General features: G+C 43.9%; 1 protein-coding gene across 2 annotated transcripts in view; it reads right to left on the bottom strand.

Moving 5' to 3' along the window:
- The window catches only part of TMC5 (transmembrane channel like 5), a 50,153-nt gene that overhangs the window by 926 nt on the left and 36,813 nt on the right, over nucleotides 1-12,414 (bottom strand). For both annotated transcript variants that reach the window (XM_049638337.1, XM_049638338.1), the window contains 4 exons: nucleotides 9,914-10,087; nucleotides 7,600-7,678; nucleotides 2,133-2,237; nucleotides 540-582 (listed from right to left, as the gene is read on the bottom strand). In XM_049638337.1, coding sequence (XP_049494294.1) covers nucleotides 540-582; nucleotides 2,133-2,237; nucleotides 7,600-7,678; nucleotides 9,914-10,087 — 401 coding nt within the window. The remainder of the gene's footprint in view (nucleotides 1-539; nucleotides 583-2,132; nucleotides 2,238-7,599; nucleotides 7,679-9,913; nucleotides 10,088-12,414) is intronic.

Genomic DNA, 12,414 nt, shown 5'->3' with positions numbered 1-12,414 from the left:
CCAGTATTCATTCCCCTCTGGCCTCAGCTCCAGGTTTTCTTTGGGAAGCCCCTCTTCCCCATTCTCAGACCTCATGGTCTGTTAGGTTGTACCACCTCTATTTACAGATCTCTGATCTGGCAAATGAAATCATCACATTTTCATGGCCACAGCAACCGGTTCATGGTGCACATGTCACCCAGTTGGATCCAATGAAACACAGTGAGAATTCTGGGTGTCTCATTCCTTCCCACTAGACTTGAACCTGAGAAGGTACAAGAGGCTGACAAAAGGGTCTTGCAATTGTTAGGAAGAACCTAATTGAGAAAGGAGCTAATGTGGAAAAGAATGGAACAGAAAGAAACCAGGTTCTGGTAACATATTGCATCCCAGCTTCTGGCCGCACCTAAACCAAGAATTATTCTTGGATTTTTGCTGAAGCCAGCTTGGGTGGGTTATTTTCATTGAACGAGTAACTGATACATGAGCAGTTCTGACCCTCTACCTTGAGATACATCATTTGGTTAAATGAGGTCTTCAGTGCCAACGCCCTTACTCACCATGAGCAGCATTGTGTTCCCTGACATGCAAAGGGCTTGTTTGCTGAAAGAGAAGAAAAGCAGTGGCCTCATCACTGGAAAAGAATACAGGCCCACCTCCTGTTGCCTCGTTGGTGGGATTTGTGAGCCCCCACCATTTTAAAATTAAGATATGGCAGATGAAGACCAAGGCTCAGCCACAGACACAGCAAAAAGGTTTGGTTTGGTCTTTTAGGGACAGTAATTCCATTAGTTTATCCGTTCATTTACAGACATTTACTGAGCATCGACAATATGCCAGGTAATATATTAGGACCTGGGGCTGTCAGGGTACAGATCAAGACTCTGCCTGCATAAGATTTGCAGTAGGGCCTGTAGATCCCATAACTACCTCATGCTGACAATATCAATGTGCACAGATAGCGAATGGCCTGGCAGTATCTTCCAACAAGGTTCTAACTTCTTAAATCAGTGGCATTTGAATTAAGATGGGTTTATGGTTGGGGTGCCTGGGTGGCTCAGTCGGTTGAGCATCTGGCTCTTGATTTCAGCTCAGGTCATAATCCTGGGGTCATGGGATCAAGGCCCACATCAGGTTCCATGCTGAGTGTGGAGCCTGCTTACGATTTTTCTCTTTCTCTTTCCCTCTGCCCCCTCCCATGCTCATGTGCTCTCTCTCTCTCCCTCTCAAATAAATATTTTTTTTTAATTTTTTTAATGCTTATTTATTTTTGAAGGAGAGAGAGAGACAGAGTGTGAGTGGGGGGAAAGCAGAGACAGAGGGAGACACAGAATCTGAAGCAGGCTCCAGGCTCTGAGCTGTCAGCACAGAGCCTGACGCGGGGCTTGAACTCATGAACCGTGAGATCATGACCTGAGCCGAAGTCGGACGCTTAACCGACTGAGCCACCCAGGCGCCCCTCAAATAAATATTTTTAAAAAGATGGGTTTACTGTTTATTCATACTTTCCAGGACACCAAGGATGCCAGCAAGAGCTTTGGAATTAGAACAGGAATGAAACTGGTAAAATCTTTTTAAGAGCATGATATGGCAATTATCTATTAACATCATTATGTGCATGCCCTTTGGCAAAAATACATAAAAATAATTGAAACAAAAATATTTCACTACACAGTTTTTAGTATTTTAAAAAAACTGAAAACAACCCAAATGTCCATATAGGTACAGACCGAAACAATGTCCGAAATACAGTACTAAGTGATGACGGACAGGATTATGATACTATGTGTATAGTAAAGCCCCAGTTTTCTAATAAATAAAAAATGTTAGTAGATGCATGTATGTTTGTGGATGCCCAGGGGAAAAGATCTGGAAGAATATACACTGAATCATTCACACAGTAGGGTGAGGGCATTTTCCTTCTCGGTGGGATATACTTCTGTATGATTGGATTATAGAAAAGATGCGTGCAAACTCCGTGAGGGCCTTCACCATGACAGGTTGAACGAATGAGTATTATTTGTTAAATAAAAAATAGAGAAATGTTTAAACATAAAAAGTGAAGTGCCCCATGTCATTCTAGTTTCCTGATGCACTTTTCCCAAGGAGGCAAGTCTGTGTCACAGGGATCCAGAGGCGACCTTCACTCTCACCTCTACATCCCTCCTTTCCATGCTGAACGAGCTGGTGTTTGCTCTCTTCTCCATATCCTGCAGCTTGGCCAACTTTTCTATCAGGAACATTTTATCTTTGCCCTCCTGCCAAGAAGGAAAGCAAAAACAAGAACAAAAACATGGAGGTTGGTGTGAGCAAATGATCGAAAGAAGGTTGATTTTTTTTTTTTTTTTAGGCAGGTAGGGTTCCAGACACAGGATAGAGACTGCCACCATGTTTTCTCTTGATGAAAGAGTAGAAACATTTCACAGCAAAGCCAAATTAACCCATACCTTCCTGAACTGGCACATTCTCCACTAAAGCAATTCCAGCAGGCTCAAGTAGCAGCCTTCTCTATCCCGCAGCTAGAAGCAAATTACACGCCCAGGACTGTCTGAAGGCCCAGGACAAATGGTGTATAGCAGCCCCTTCTTGGCATATGCCCTCCGTCTCAGAACTCTGTCTGGGCACCCAGCACTGCCTGGGCTGGCCCTGTCTTCCCACTGAGAATGTCAAAGCTTATATAGCTCTGCATCGAGGGACATCAAACATATTTCACCTGGCAAAGTTATCAGTGTTAATGGAGTAGACCAGATAAACACCTCCCAAACTGGGAAGAGGAACAAAGGAAAGGGCTATGTCCTTCCCAGGAGCATGACTCACTTCCCTGTGAATCTTTTGCAGATGAGAGGGCGGTATAATCCACCAGTGTTGAAGTGGGCTAGCAAGCACCATTGATGGGCTGTCCAGTCTAGATCAATCCCATTTCTCACGCGCTTGTTTCTCCTTCAACTTTCAATCACTGATTTTAGCAATTAGCTATTATTATTATTTAGCATCCAACAATTATTGCTGTGGTATTTGCTTCATAATAATTTTCTATTTCCCTCATTCTTTCTACTTTTATTCACTGGAATTCTGCAAAGAAGAGATGTCCTTGGGAAATGGCATTTTAAACAACTCCGCAAGGGGCGCCTGGGTGGCTCATGTTGGTTAAGCGTCTAACTTCACCTCAGGTCACGATCTCACAGTTTGTGGGTTTGAGCTCTGTGTCAGGCTCTGTGCTGACAGCTCAGAGCCTGGAGCCCGCTTCAGATTCTGTGTCTCCCTCTCTCTCTCTCTCTCTCTGCCCCTTTCCTGCTTGTGTTCTCTCTCTCAAAAATAAAATAAACTTTTTTTTTTTTAATTTTTTTTTTCAACGTTTTTTATTTATTTTTGGGACAGAGAGAGACAGGGCATGAACGGGGGAGGGGCAGAGAGAGAGGGAGACACAGAATGGGAAACAGGCTCCAGGCTCCGAGCCATCAGCCCAGAGCCTGACGCGGGACTCGAACTCACGGACCGCGAGATCGTAACCTGGCTGAAGTCGGACGCTTAACCGACTGCGCCACCCAGGCGCCCCTAAACTTTTTTTTTTAAAGCAAGTCTGCTAGCAGTCTTGGATATAGCCAACCTGTTTGTAAATTGCTGGTCTGTAACAGCTGTTTCCATACTTTCGTGCCAATTAGAATTACCTGGAGAGCCTGCAAAAACGCAAACTCAGGATTTATCCAACTCATCTTGACTCGGGGAGATAAACCTGCATTTTAGTTAAAAGCACAAACTTTGGGGTTAGCTGGTTCAAATCCCACCATTTACTAGCCCTATGACTTTGGGCAGCTCACTTCGCTCTGTAAACCTTAGAATCCTTAATTTTAAAATAGGGATTAAAGATGTATATGTCCCAGTGCGAGTAATAAAAATTAAATCAGAATTTTTGTTCATTATTTAGCACATGTCAGGCATCATGTAAGTGCTCAACAAATGTTATCTGTTGCCACTACTGGTTAGAGGAGATCAGGGTAATTGGAATTTGCATTTTTAATAAGCATCCAAGAGTTACTGATGTAGGTGATCACACTTTGAGAAGGACTGTTATTAGCCTGTTCCCAGCCCCTTAGGCTGGGTTCCTCTGGAGACAATGTCCCTGTCTTTGTGGCACATCCTCTGGACAAGATTCCCAAGCATGCAGGCCTGCAGTGATGCTTCTGGTGCCTTCCTGAAATGATGCCATCTAAATTCCTCCCCAGTTTACCTTACAATAGAAGGCTTTAGAAACAAATCTCTCCCCTGGTAAGATCTCCGTAAGACTTGCCCAAAACAATTCAAAGTGCTACATCAGAAAAATATAGGTGATGCTTCTGGAGACGAGCAGGGGAGATCATAAGTAATCCATGCCCTTTCTTTACACCATCTAAAAGACCAACTCAAATGATCTGAAACCCAAAGGTTCAAGCAGCTAGAACCGTGAGGAATCTTGGGCACCTGGGTGGCTCAGTTGGCTAAGCGTTGGACTCTTTTATTTTGGCTCAGGTCATGACCTCATGGTCATGAGATTGAGCCCCAAATCAGGCTCCGTCTGCATTGGGCATGGAGCCTGCGTGGGATTCTCTCTCTCTCCCTCTCTCTCTCTCTCTGTCCCTCTCCTGCTCACTCACATATGCACTTGGTGCAGTCTCTTTCACTCCTTCAAAATAAATAAATAAACATTTAAAAAACAAAAGAACCCTGAGGAATCCTGCTTCTTCCCCAAGTTCTTAGATGTAAGTGTTCATGTCACAATTACGCTGCTATTTAGAAGAAGAGGGGCGCCTGGGTGGCTCAGTTGATAAAGCATCCAACTTCGGCTCAGGTCATGATCTCACAGTTCGTGAGTTTGAGCCCCGCGTCGGGCTCTGTGCTGACAGCTCAGAGCCTGGAGCCTGCTTCACATTCTGTGTCTCCCTCTCTCTCTGCCCCTTCCCTGCTCATGCCGTGTCTCTCTCTATCTCAAAAATAAATAAACATTAAAAAAATTAAAAAGAAAAATAGAAGAAGAGAGAACAAGCTCAGTATCAATGAGCATCTGTATTCCCAGACTGTGGTCTCTAAATACCATCTCACCAGGACTCCTTGAATAAATGTCTGACTGGTGTTCTGGGACAGGTAATAAACAAGAAGAGCCTGGAACATCTTGTCCTTTCAGAGAGCAAGAAAACTATCGAAGACTTTCTGGGGTCATGTCAAAAGAACCCGGGAACTAATTCAAAAGGAATTTGATAAGCTTAAATAGCCTCATTGATTCGTTGCTAAAAAAAATTATTACAATCGAAAGAAGCAAAGTATACTTAAATCTATGAATTCATAATGATAATTTAAAAATCCTCACTGGTCACATTTTGGGGTTGCTAGGAGTAGTTGGTTGAATAGTGTCTCCTTTGTAAAAATATTTGTCCAAGTTAAAACAACCCCAGTACCTGCGAATATGGCCTTGTTGGAAATAAGGTCTTTGCAGACATAATTAAAGATTGTCAGATGAGATCACTCTGAATGAGGATGAACCCTAAATTCAATGATAAGTCCTTAGAAGAGAAGGAGAAACAGGCACACAGAGAAAAAGAATTTGTGAAGATGGAGGTAGGAATGGGAGTTATGAAGCCCTAAGCCAAGGAACAGCCAGGTTAGCCAGTGGCCACCAGAATAAGCTAGGAGAGGCATGGAACAGATTCTCAGAGCTCCAGAAGGTACCAACCTTCCTGACACCTTGATTTTGGACTTTTGGCCTCCAGAACTATGAGGTAACAATTTTCTGTTATTTTAAGCCACCAAGTTCGGGGTTATTTGCCATGGCAGGCCTTAGGAAATGAATACCCTAGGGTATCAACTCAGCATTTCAAAAACTGGTCAATGAAGGGGGAAAAATCATGCATTTCTCTTTCCTCTATAAACTATATTTCAAGGTAATCAAATAGTTGATAAGCAAAAATTCTTTTTTTCATAGAAAAATTCTAGCTAATAAATGCAAAAGAAATTGTAGGATTAGAGTACTACTGTTCTGTCATTTCTAACAAAATCAGTGGGTCTTCTAGGCAATACTCCTCAAAGGCTGCAAAATCCATCAGGTGAAAGGAGAGTGGGGAGCTTTCTGATGGATGGGTCAGGCTAACAAAGCATGGACCCACTGATCACTTTTCACATCACACAAAAAGAGACATGTAGACATTTTATGTCTCAAGGGGATACCATAAGAACTGCATAGCATCATCTATGAAGTGTTCTGGCTAAAACACTGAAATGGATTTAGTTGGGTTTTTAAATCTCATTGCCAGGGTACAGGAAATAAAAAGAAGCGTACTAAATACCACCACAAGGCTGCAAATCAGATATATCCAGAATGTGAGAACTACTACAAGACAAAGGACCTGTTTTCTTCAACGATAAATGGCAAAGAAGAAGGGAGGGGTGAACAATTATAGATTAAAGGAAACAACAGACATATGGACCAAATGCAACATGTGGCACTTTCCCAGACCCTGATTCGAACAACTCGACTGTAAAAAGACACTTCATGGGACCAATGGGGCAATTTCACCTTTGATTGCATGTGAGACGATAATAAGGAATTATCAAGTTTTCTTTTAGGTATGATGAGGGTATTATGGTTATGTTTTTTTTTAATCTCTCTCAGACACATAGAAATTTTTACAGATATAGGGGCGCCTGGGTGGCGCAGTCGGTTAAAGCATCCGACTTCAGCCAGGTCACGATCTCACGGTCCGTGAGTTCGAGCCCCGCGTCAGGCTCTGGGCTGATGGCTCGGAGCCTGGAGCCTGTTTCCGATTCTGTGTCTCCCTCTCTCTCTGTCCCTCCCCCGTTCATGCTCTGTCTCTCTCTGTCCCAAAAATAAAATAAACGTTGAAAAAAAAAATTAAAAAAAAAAAAAAAAAAAAAGAAATTTTTACAGATATAAAGTCTAGGATTTGCTTTAAAACAATCCAGATATTTGCAGTGAAGGGTTAGTGTAGATAAAATAAGAATATACAAAAAAAAATTTAAGCTTATTTATTTATTTATGAGAGAGAGTGTGTGCATGAGCAGGAGGGGGACAGAGAGAGGGAGAGAGAGACAGAGAGAATCCTAAGCAGGCTCTGTGCTGTCAGTGCAAAGCCCAACTTGGGGCTCAATCTCTCAAACTGTGAGATCATGAACTGAACTGAAATCAAAAGTCAGACTCTCAACCAACTGAGCCACCCAGGTGCCCCCAAGAGTATACAAATGTTGATGGTAGTTGGTGCTGGGTGGGGGGGAAGATGTAAGTTCGTTGTACTATTCTCTTTTGGAGTATAACTGCAAGTTTGCATCCTAAAATGTTTACAGAAAAGTGGGAGGATGGGGCGCCCGGGTGGCTCAGTCGGTTGAGCGTCAAACTTCGGCTCAGGTCACGATCTCACGGTTTGTGAGTTCGAGCCCCGCGTCGGGCTCTGTACTGATGGCTCAGAGCCTGGAGCCTGCTTCGGATTCTGTGTCTCCCTCTCTCTCTCTCTGCCCCTTCCCCGCGCACAGCTTTGTCTCTCTCTGTCTCTGAAAACTGAATAAACCTTAAAAATATATATATATAAAAAAAAAGAAAAGTGGGAGGAGGATACCAGAGGAGCTAACGGAACTTACATTAATAATCTGTTCATGGAGCAATCTGATCATAATCTTCCTTCCCTCTGTGATCTGCCAGTAAAGATAGGTGATGATTCTGGAGAAGAAAAGAAAGAATGACAGACACTTGTGCCAATATTTTGCAGGCCCCAAATTCCAACTGGTCTCAAAGGAACTGAGATATTCTCTTGCAAGTGGATTTTGTCCCAACAGTTTTCCTGAAAAGTTGTGTCTGGATGAATTACAGGTTCAATACATCCGAGCAACCTGGCTGCACATGGAATCACATGAAAGATGGAAAAAAGACTCATTCCATGGCCTGTCCTCAGATTAATTAACTAGCATCTCTGGGCATAGGGCCAGACAATAGTATTTTTTTTTTATGTTTATGTTTTTATTTTGAGAGAGAGAGAACACTTGGAGGAGGGGCAGAGAGAGAGAATCCCAAGCAGGTTCCACATGTCCGTGCCAAGCCCAATGCCGGCCCCATCCCATGACCCTGGGATCATGACCTGAGCTGAAATCAAGAGCCAGACGTTCAACCGACTGAGCCATCCACGCACCCCTATTTTCTTTCTATTTAATATGGAGCACTCCATTGGTAGTATAACTACATCCAGACCTGTCTTCAAAAATTAAATTCCAGGGGCGCCTGGGTGGCCCAGTTGGTTAAACGTCCGACTTCGGCTCAGGTCATGATCTCACAGTTTGTGAGTTCGAGCCCTGTGTCGGGCTCTGTGCTGACAGCTCAGAGCCTGGAGGCTGCTTTGGATTCTGTGTCTCTCCATCTCTTGGCCCTTCCCCTGCTCATACTCTGTGTCTCTCTGTTTCTCAATAATAAATAAACGTTAACAAAAATTTTTTTAATAAAAAAAACACAAAAATTAAATTCCAGGAAGAGATGATGATTAAGAATCATTCAAGTATTGCCAAATATAAATGTAAAATAAAACTTGGCTGTAATATAACCATCTCACAGACTTCTAAATCAATCTCCCATGTATTTTAAGTTTACAAAATAAATTCCCACAAGAATACAGAATGAATATAGCATAAATTCTCATATGGAATATACTTACCTCCAGAAACTATATCAGTTAAATTGGATAATAAAGGCTTGGAATAAAAAATTTCATAAAAGGAAAAAAAGATGTGCCCAGTGGGTAATATGAAACTCAAAGTATCTTCTTAAAATAGGATGGTTTAGGGGTGCCTGGGTGGCTCAGTCAGTTAAGCATCTGACTTCAACTCAGGTCATGATTTCGCGGCTCCTGAGTTTGAGCCCCACGTCGGGCCCTGTGCTGACAGCTCAGAGCCTGGAGCCTGCTTCAGACTGTCTCCCTCTCTGCCCCTCCCTGACTCATACTCTGTTTCTCTCCCAAAAATAAACATTAAAAAAAAAAAGAAAAAGAAAAGTGAATGGTAATTTCAATTCCTGTTCCAGTATATCCAGCACATCTACCTTTAACTCGAGCCTGCTGAGAACCACATCTCCACCCCATACTGAAACCTGTAGATCTGATGGCTTTAAATTCTTGATGTAGCAATTCACATAGCTCATCAAAATTAGAGTCACATGTATGACTCCAGCATCTTTTCAGGTGCAGAGGAGTAAAAGACAGAAAGCCAAAGAGTACCGTGGAGTCCCCTCCACCTCAGGCATCTGGCACCCACCCCTGGCGGTGGGGCCAGAAATAATTGTTTTTATTTGAAAACAAAAGAACGCTATCACACATATGAACAATGCCCAACCCATTTGAACATAATGCCAATCTTAGAAAGCATCACACATATAATTTTCCTAAGCATTCTCAAATCCAAATTTTCATTTTGTTTTCATGCTATTTCTTAAAAGGGGACACAGCAGGTATTGCTTTCTTCATAAAACAGGCAAAAAAAAAAAAAGCTCACAAAAAACAAAAAATGAAAACACCTGGGACAAGATGATAATAAGCAACTCTTAAAAATTCAAGGGCATGGGGCGCCTGGGTGGCTCAGTCGGTTGAGCGTCCGACTTCGGCTCAGGTCATGATCTTGCGGTCCGTGAGTTCGAGCCTCGCGTCGGGCTCTGTGCTGACAGCTCAGAGCCTGGAGCCTGTTTCAGATTCTGTGTCTCCTTCTCTCTGACCCTCCCCCGTTCATGCTCTGTCTCTCTCTGTCTCAAAAATAAATAAAGGTTAAAAAAAAAAAAATTCAAGGGCAAAGTCAGGAGCATCCAGAACACTGAGCTACACTGTAGCCGTTTGCTCTCCTGGGAAACAATCCCCAGACTATCCATGTGTCCTGTTAATGACACGTTTTCTCCACCAGTTTCCCAAAGCACTCCACTTACAACACAATGAGGGTGAGGATGAAAAAGAAGTGCACGCTTCCGATGAGGTTCTGGTAGATCCAAACAACCCACAGGTAGCCGGACCTTTTACTCAGGGTATCGATCCAGCTGTAGATGGAGTGAATGAAGAAGGGCAGACCTCGAAATGGGCCACAATCAGCTGAAGGTTTCAATCTGGTAAAACGGGAGACAGGAAAACATCTGTACCGTGAGACTCTGGTATAGCTTGTTCTAAAACCAAACTGTCCTTTCTGGGTTCTGGACCTGGAACCAGCAATGCCTGCCTGATGTACCCATACCCTCCCTCCCAAGGAAGCTCTCTCCCTCACGGCCTCAACAGGTATGTTTTGCCCATGTGACCCCACTGAGCCTCAGCTCCCAGACAGGGTTATATCATCTGATCTAATGGTAGCCGATCCCAAGAGTGGCAGTGAACTTTGTGGTATCCTGGCGTGAAGAAATGAACTGGGTGATCAGATTCTTTTTCTTGGGAACTTGAACTAAGACATATGAAGAAGGGACCCTGCAATCTATGGAAGGTGAGGTTGTGGCAATGAGGGCCACATGCAGTCAGTTGTTATGAATTAGCAGAAACTAGCAGGAAACTAAGAACTGGTTAGGAAGAGAGAGAAAAGAGAGAAGCAAAGACATCATAAAACAGAGTAGCCTGCCCTGAAGCCACTTGAGTTCCTGATGGTTCTAGTTCCATCTGTATCCTAAAAATCAACTCCTGGGGCACCTGCGTGGTTCAGTCGGTTAAGTGTCCAACTTTGGCTCAGGTCATGATCTCACGGTTCGTGAGTTCAAGCCCCACATCAGGCTCTGCACTGACAGTCTGCCTGGGATTCTCTCTCTCTCTCTCTCTCTCTGACCTTCCCCCTACTTGCTCTCTCTCAAAATAAATAAACTTAAAAAAAATCAACTCTTTTGTTTGTTTGCTTCATCCATTCATTCTATAAAAGCTTATTTCACCTGTTCCAAGTGCTGTGCTAGATACTAAGCCCTTGGGGATTCCATAGCAACAAGACAGACATGGTCTCTCTCCTCCCAGGTTTACATTTTAGTAAGAAAAATGGACAACTAATGAGCTAATGATTAAACAAAGATTCAAGCGAAGGCATTTCTGACTGTGAACGGTGGAGTGAAGAAAAGAAAGTGCCCCTAGAGGGAGAAGAGGTGGGAAAGACAGTAGGCAAGCATGGTCATGAAGGTTAGATCTTGAGGATGGATGACTTCTGAGCTGAGACCCAGAGTGGGGGACAGAAGGCCGCCAGGCAGAGGGAGTGGGGAGAACACACACAGGACTCCACCTTGTGTTGGGAGAGGCTCACAGGGTCCCAGGAATGGAGCAAGAGTCATGAGGATGAAGGAAGGGTGGAGCCAACGTGGGGTGAGGTTGGAGAGCGAGGAGGGAACCAGCTCAGACAGGGCATTTCGGTTCATTTAGTGCAAGTTTAGTCCCCATTCTGGGAAACTGCAGGCCTCTAGGAAGTGAGGAAGCCCTGCCATCACCTGGTGGGTGATGACCAAACTAAGACACATTCGCTCCTTTGGCTGTTGTGTCTGTTGGTTACCAAGGGGACTTGGGTTCAATATTGTATTAAGCACGTCTTCTTACTCTGATGTTTTGACATCTGGGGCCTTACAGACCCTGGAGAGATAGCCCCTCCCGGGAGCTCCCCTACATGGTATGTCTTTCCATGCAAAACAACCAACCCAGAGCCCACACCCCACCCTCCACCTCCTCCATCAGGCTCTCACACTCAGGGTCACTCTCCCCCTGCCCTGATCCCCACAGGGCCAGGTAACCAGATAAATCCAGACAGCCCCCAAAGACACTGAAATTGTTCAAACAAGCCAATCCTAAACCTGCCTATCCTCCCTCGCCCTTTCCTTCCCAGGGAAACCACAATAAAGGTTCTTTTTTTTTTTTTTTTTAATTTTTTTTTAGTGTTTATTTATTATTGAGAGACAGAGCATGAGCATGGGAGGGGCAGAGACAGGAGGAGTCACAGAATCCAAAGAAGGCTCCAGGCTCTGAGCTGTCAGCACAGAGCCCCACAGGGGGCTCAAACTCACAAAATGAGAGATCATGACCTGAGCTGAAGTCAGACGCTTAACCAAAGGAGCCATCCAGGTGCCCCAACCACAATAAAGGTTCTTGCCCACACTTTCTCCTCACTCCCGCTGTGTCCTGACCAACCCTGGGATTCCCTCATGTGGCCCCCTGTGGTGTGGCATCCCCACCCCCACTACCACTTCTACTGGGATCTGAGTAAAATAAATCATCTTTCCAATGACATTCATCTCCTGATCTGCTGGCCTCACCAAACCTTAATAATAATAAAACCTACATTTTACTTATTTATTTTAAAGTAGGCTACACACCCAATGTGGGGCTTGAACTCATGACCCTGAGATCAAGAGTCTGATGTTCTACCAACTGAGCCACCCAGGTGTCCCAAAACCTACATTTTAAAACACTCACTCACCCCATCTCT

This window comes from Panthera uncia, chromosome E3 (genome assembly GCF_023721935.1).
Source record: "Panthera uncia isolate 11264 chromosome E3, Puncia_PCG_1.0, whole genome shotgun sequence".
Lineage (NCBI taxonomy): Eukaryota > Metazoa > Chordata > Mammalia > Carnivora > Felidae > Panthera > Panthera uncia.
Note: the sequence above shows the minus strand (reverse complement) of the source record. Positions and strands in the feature narration are given on the sequence as shown.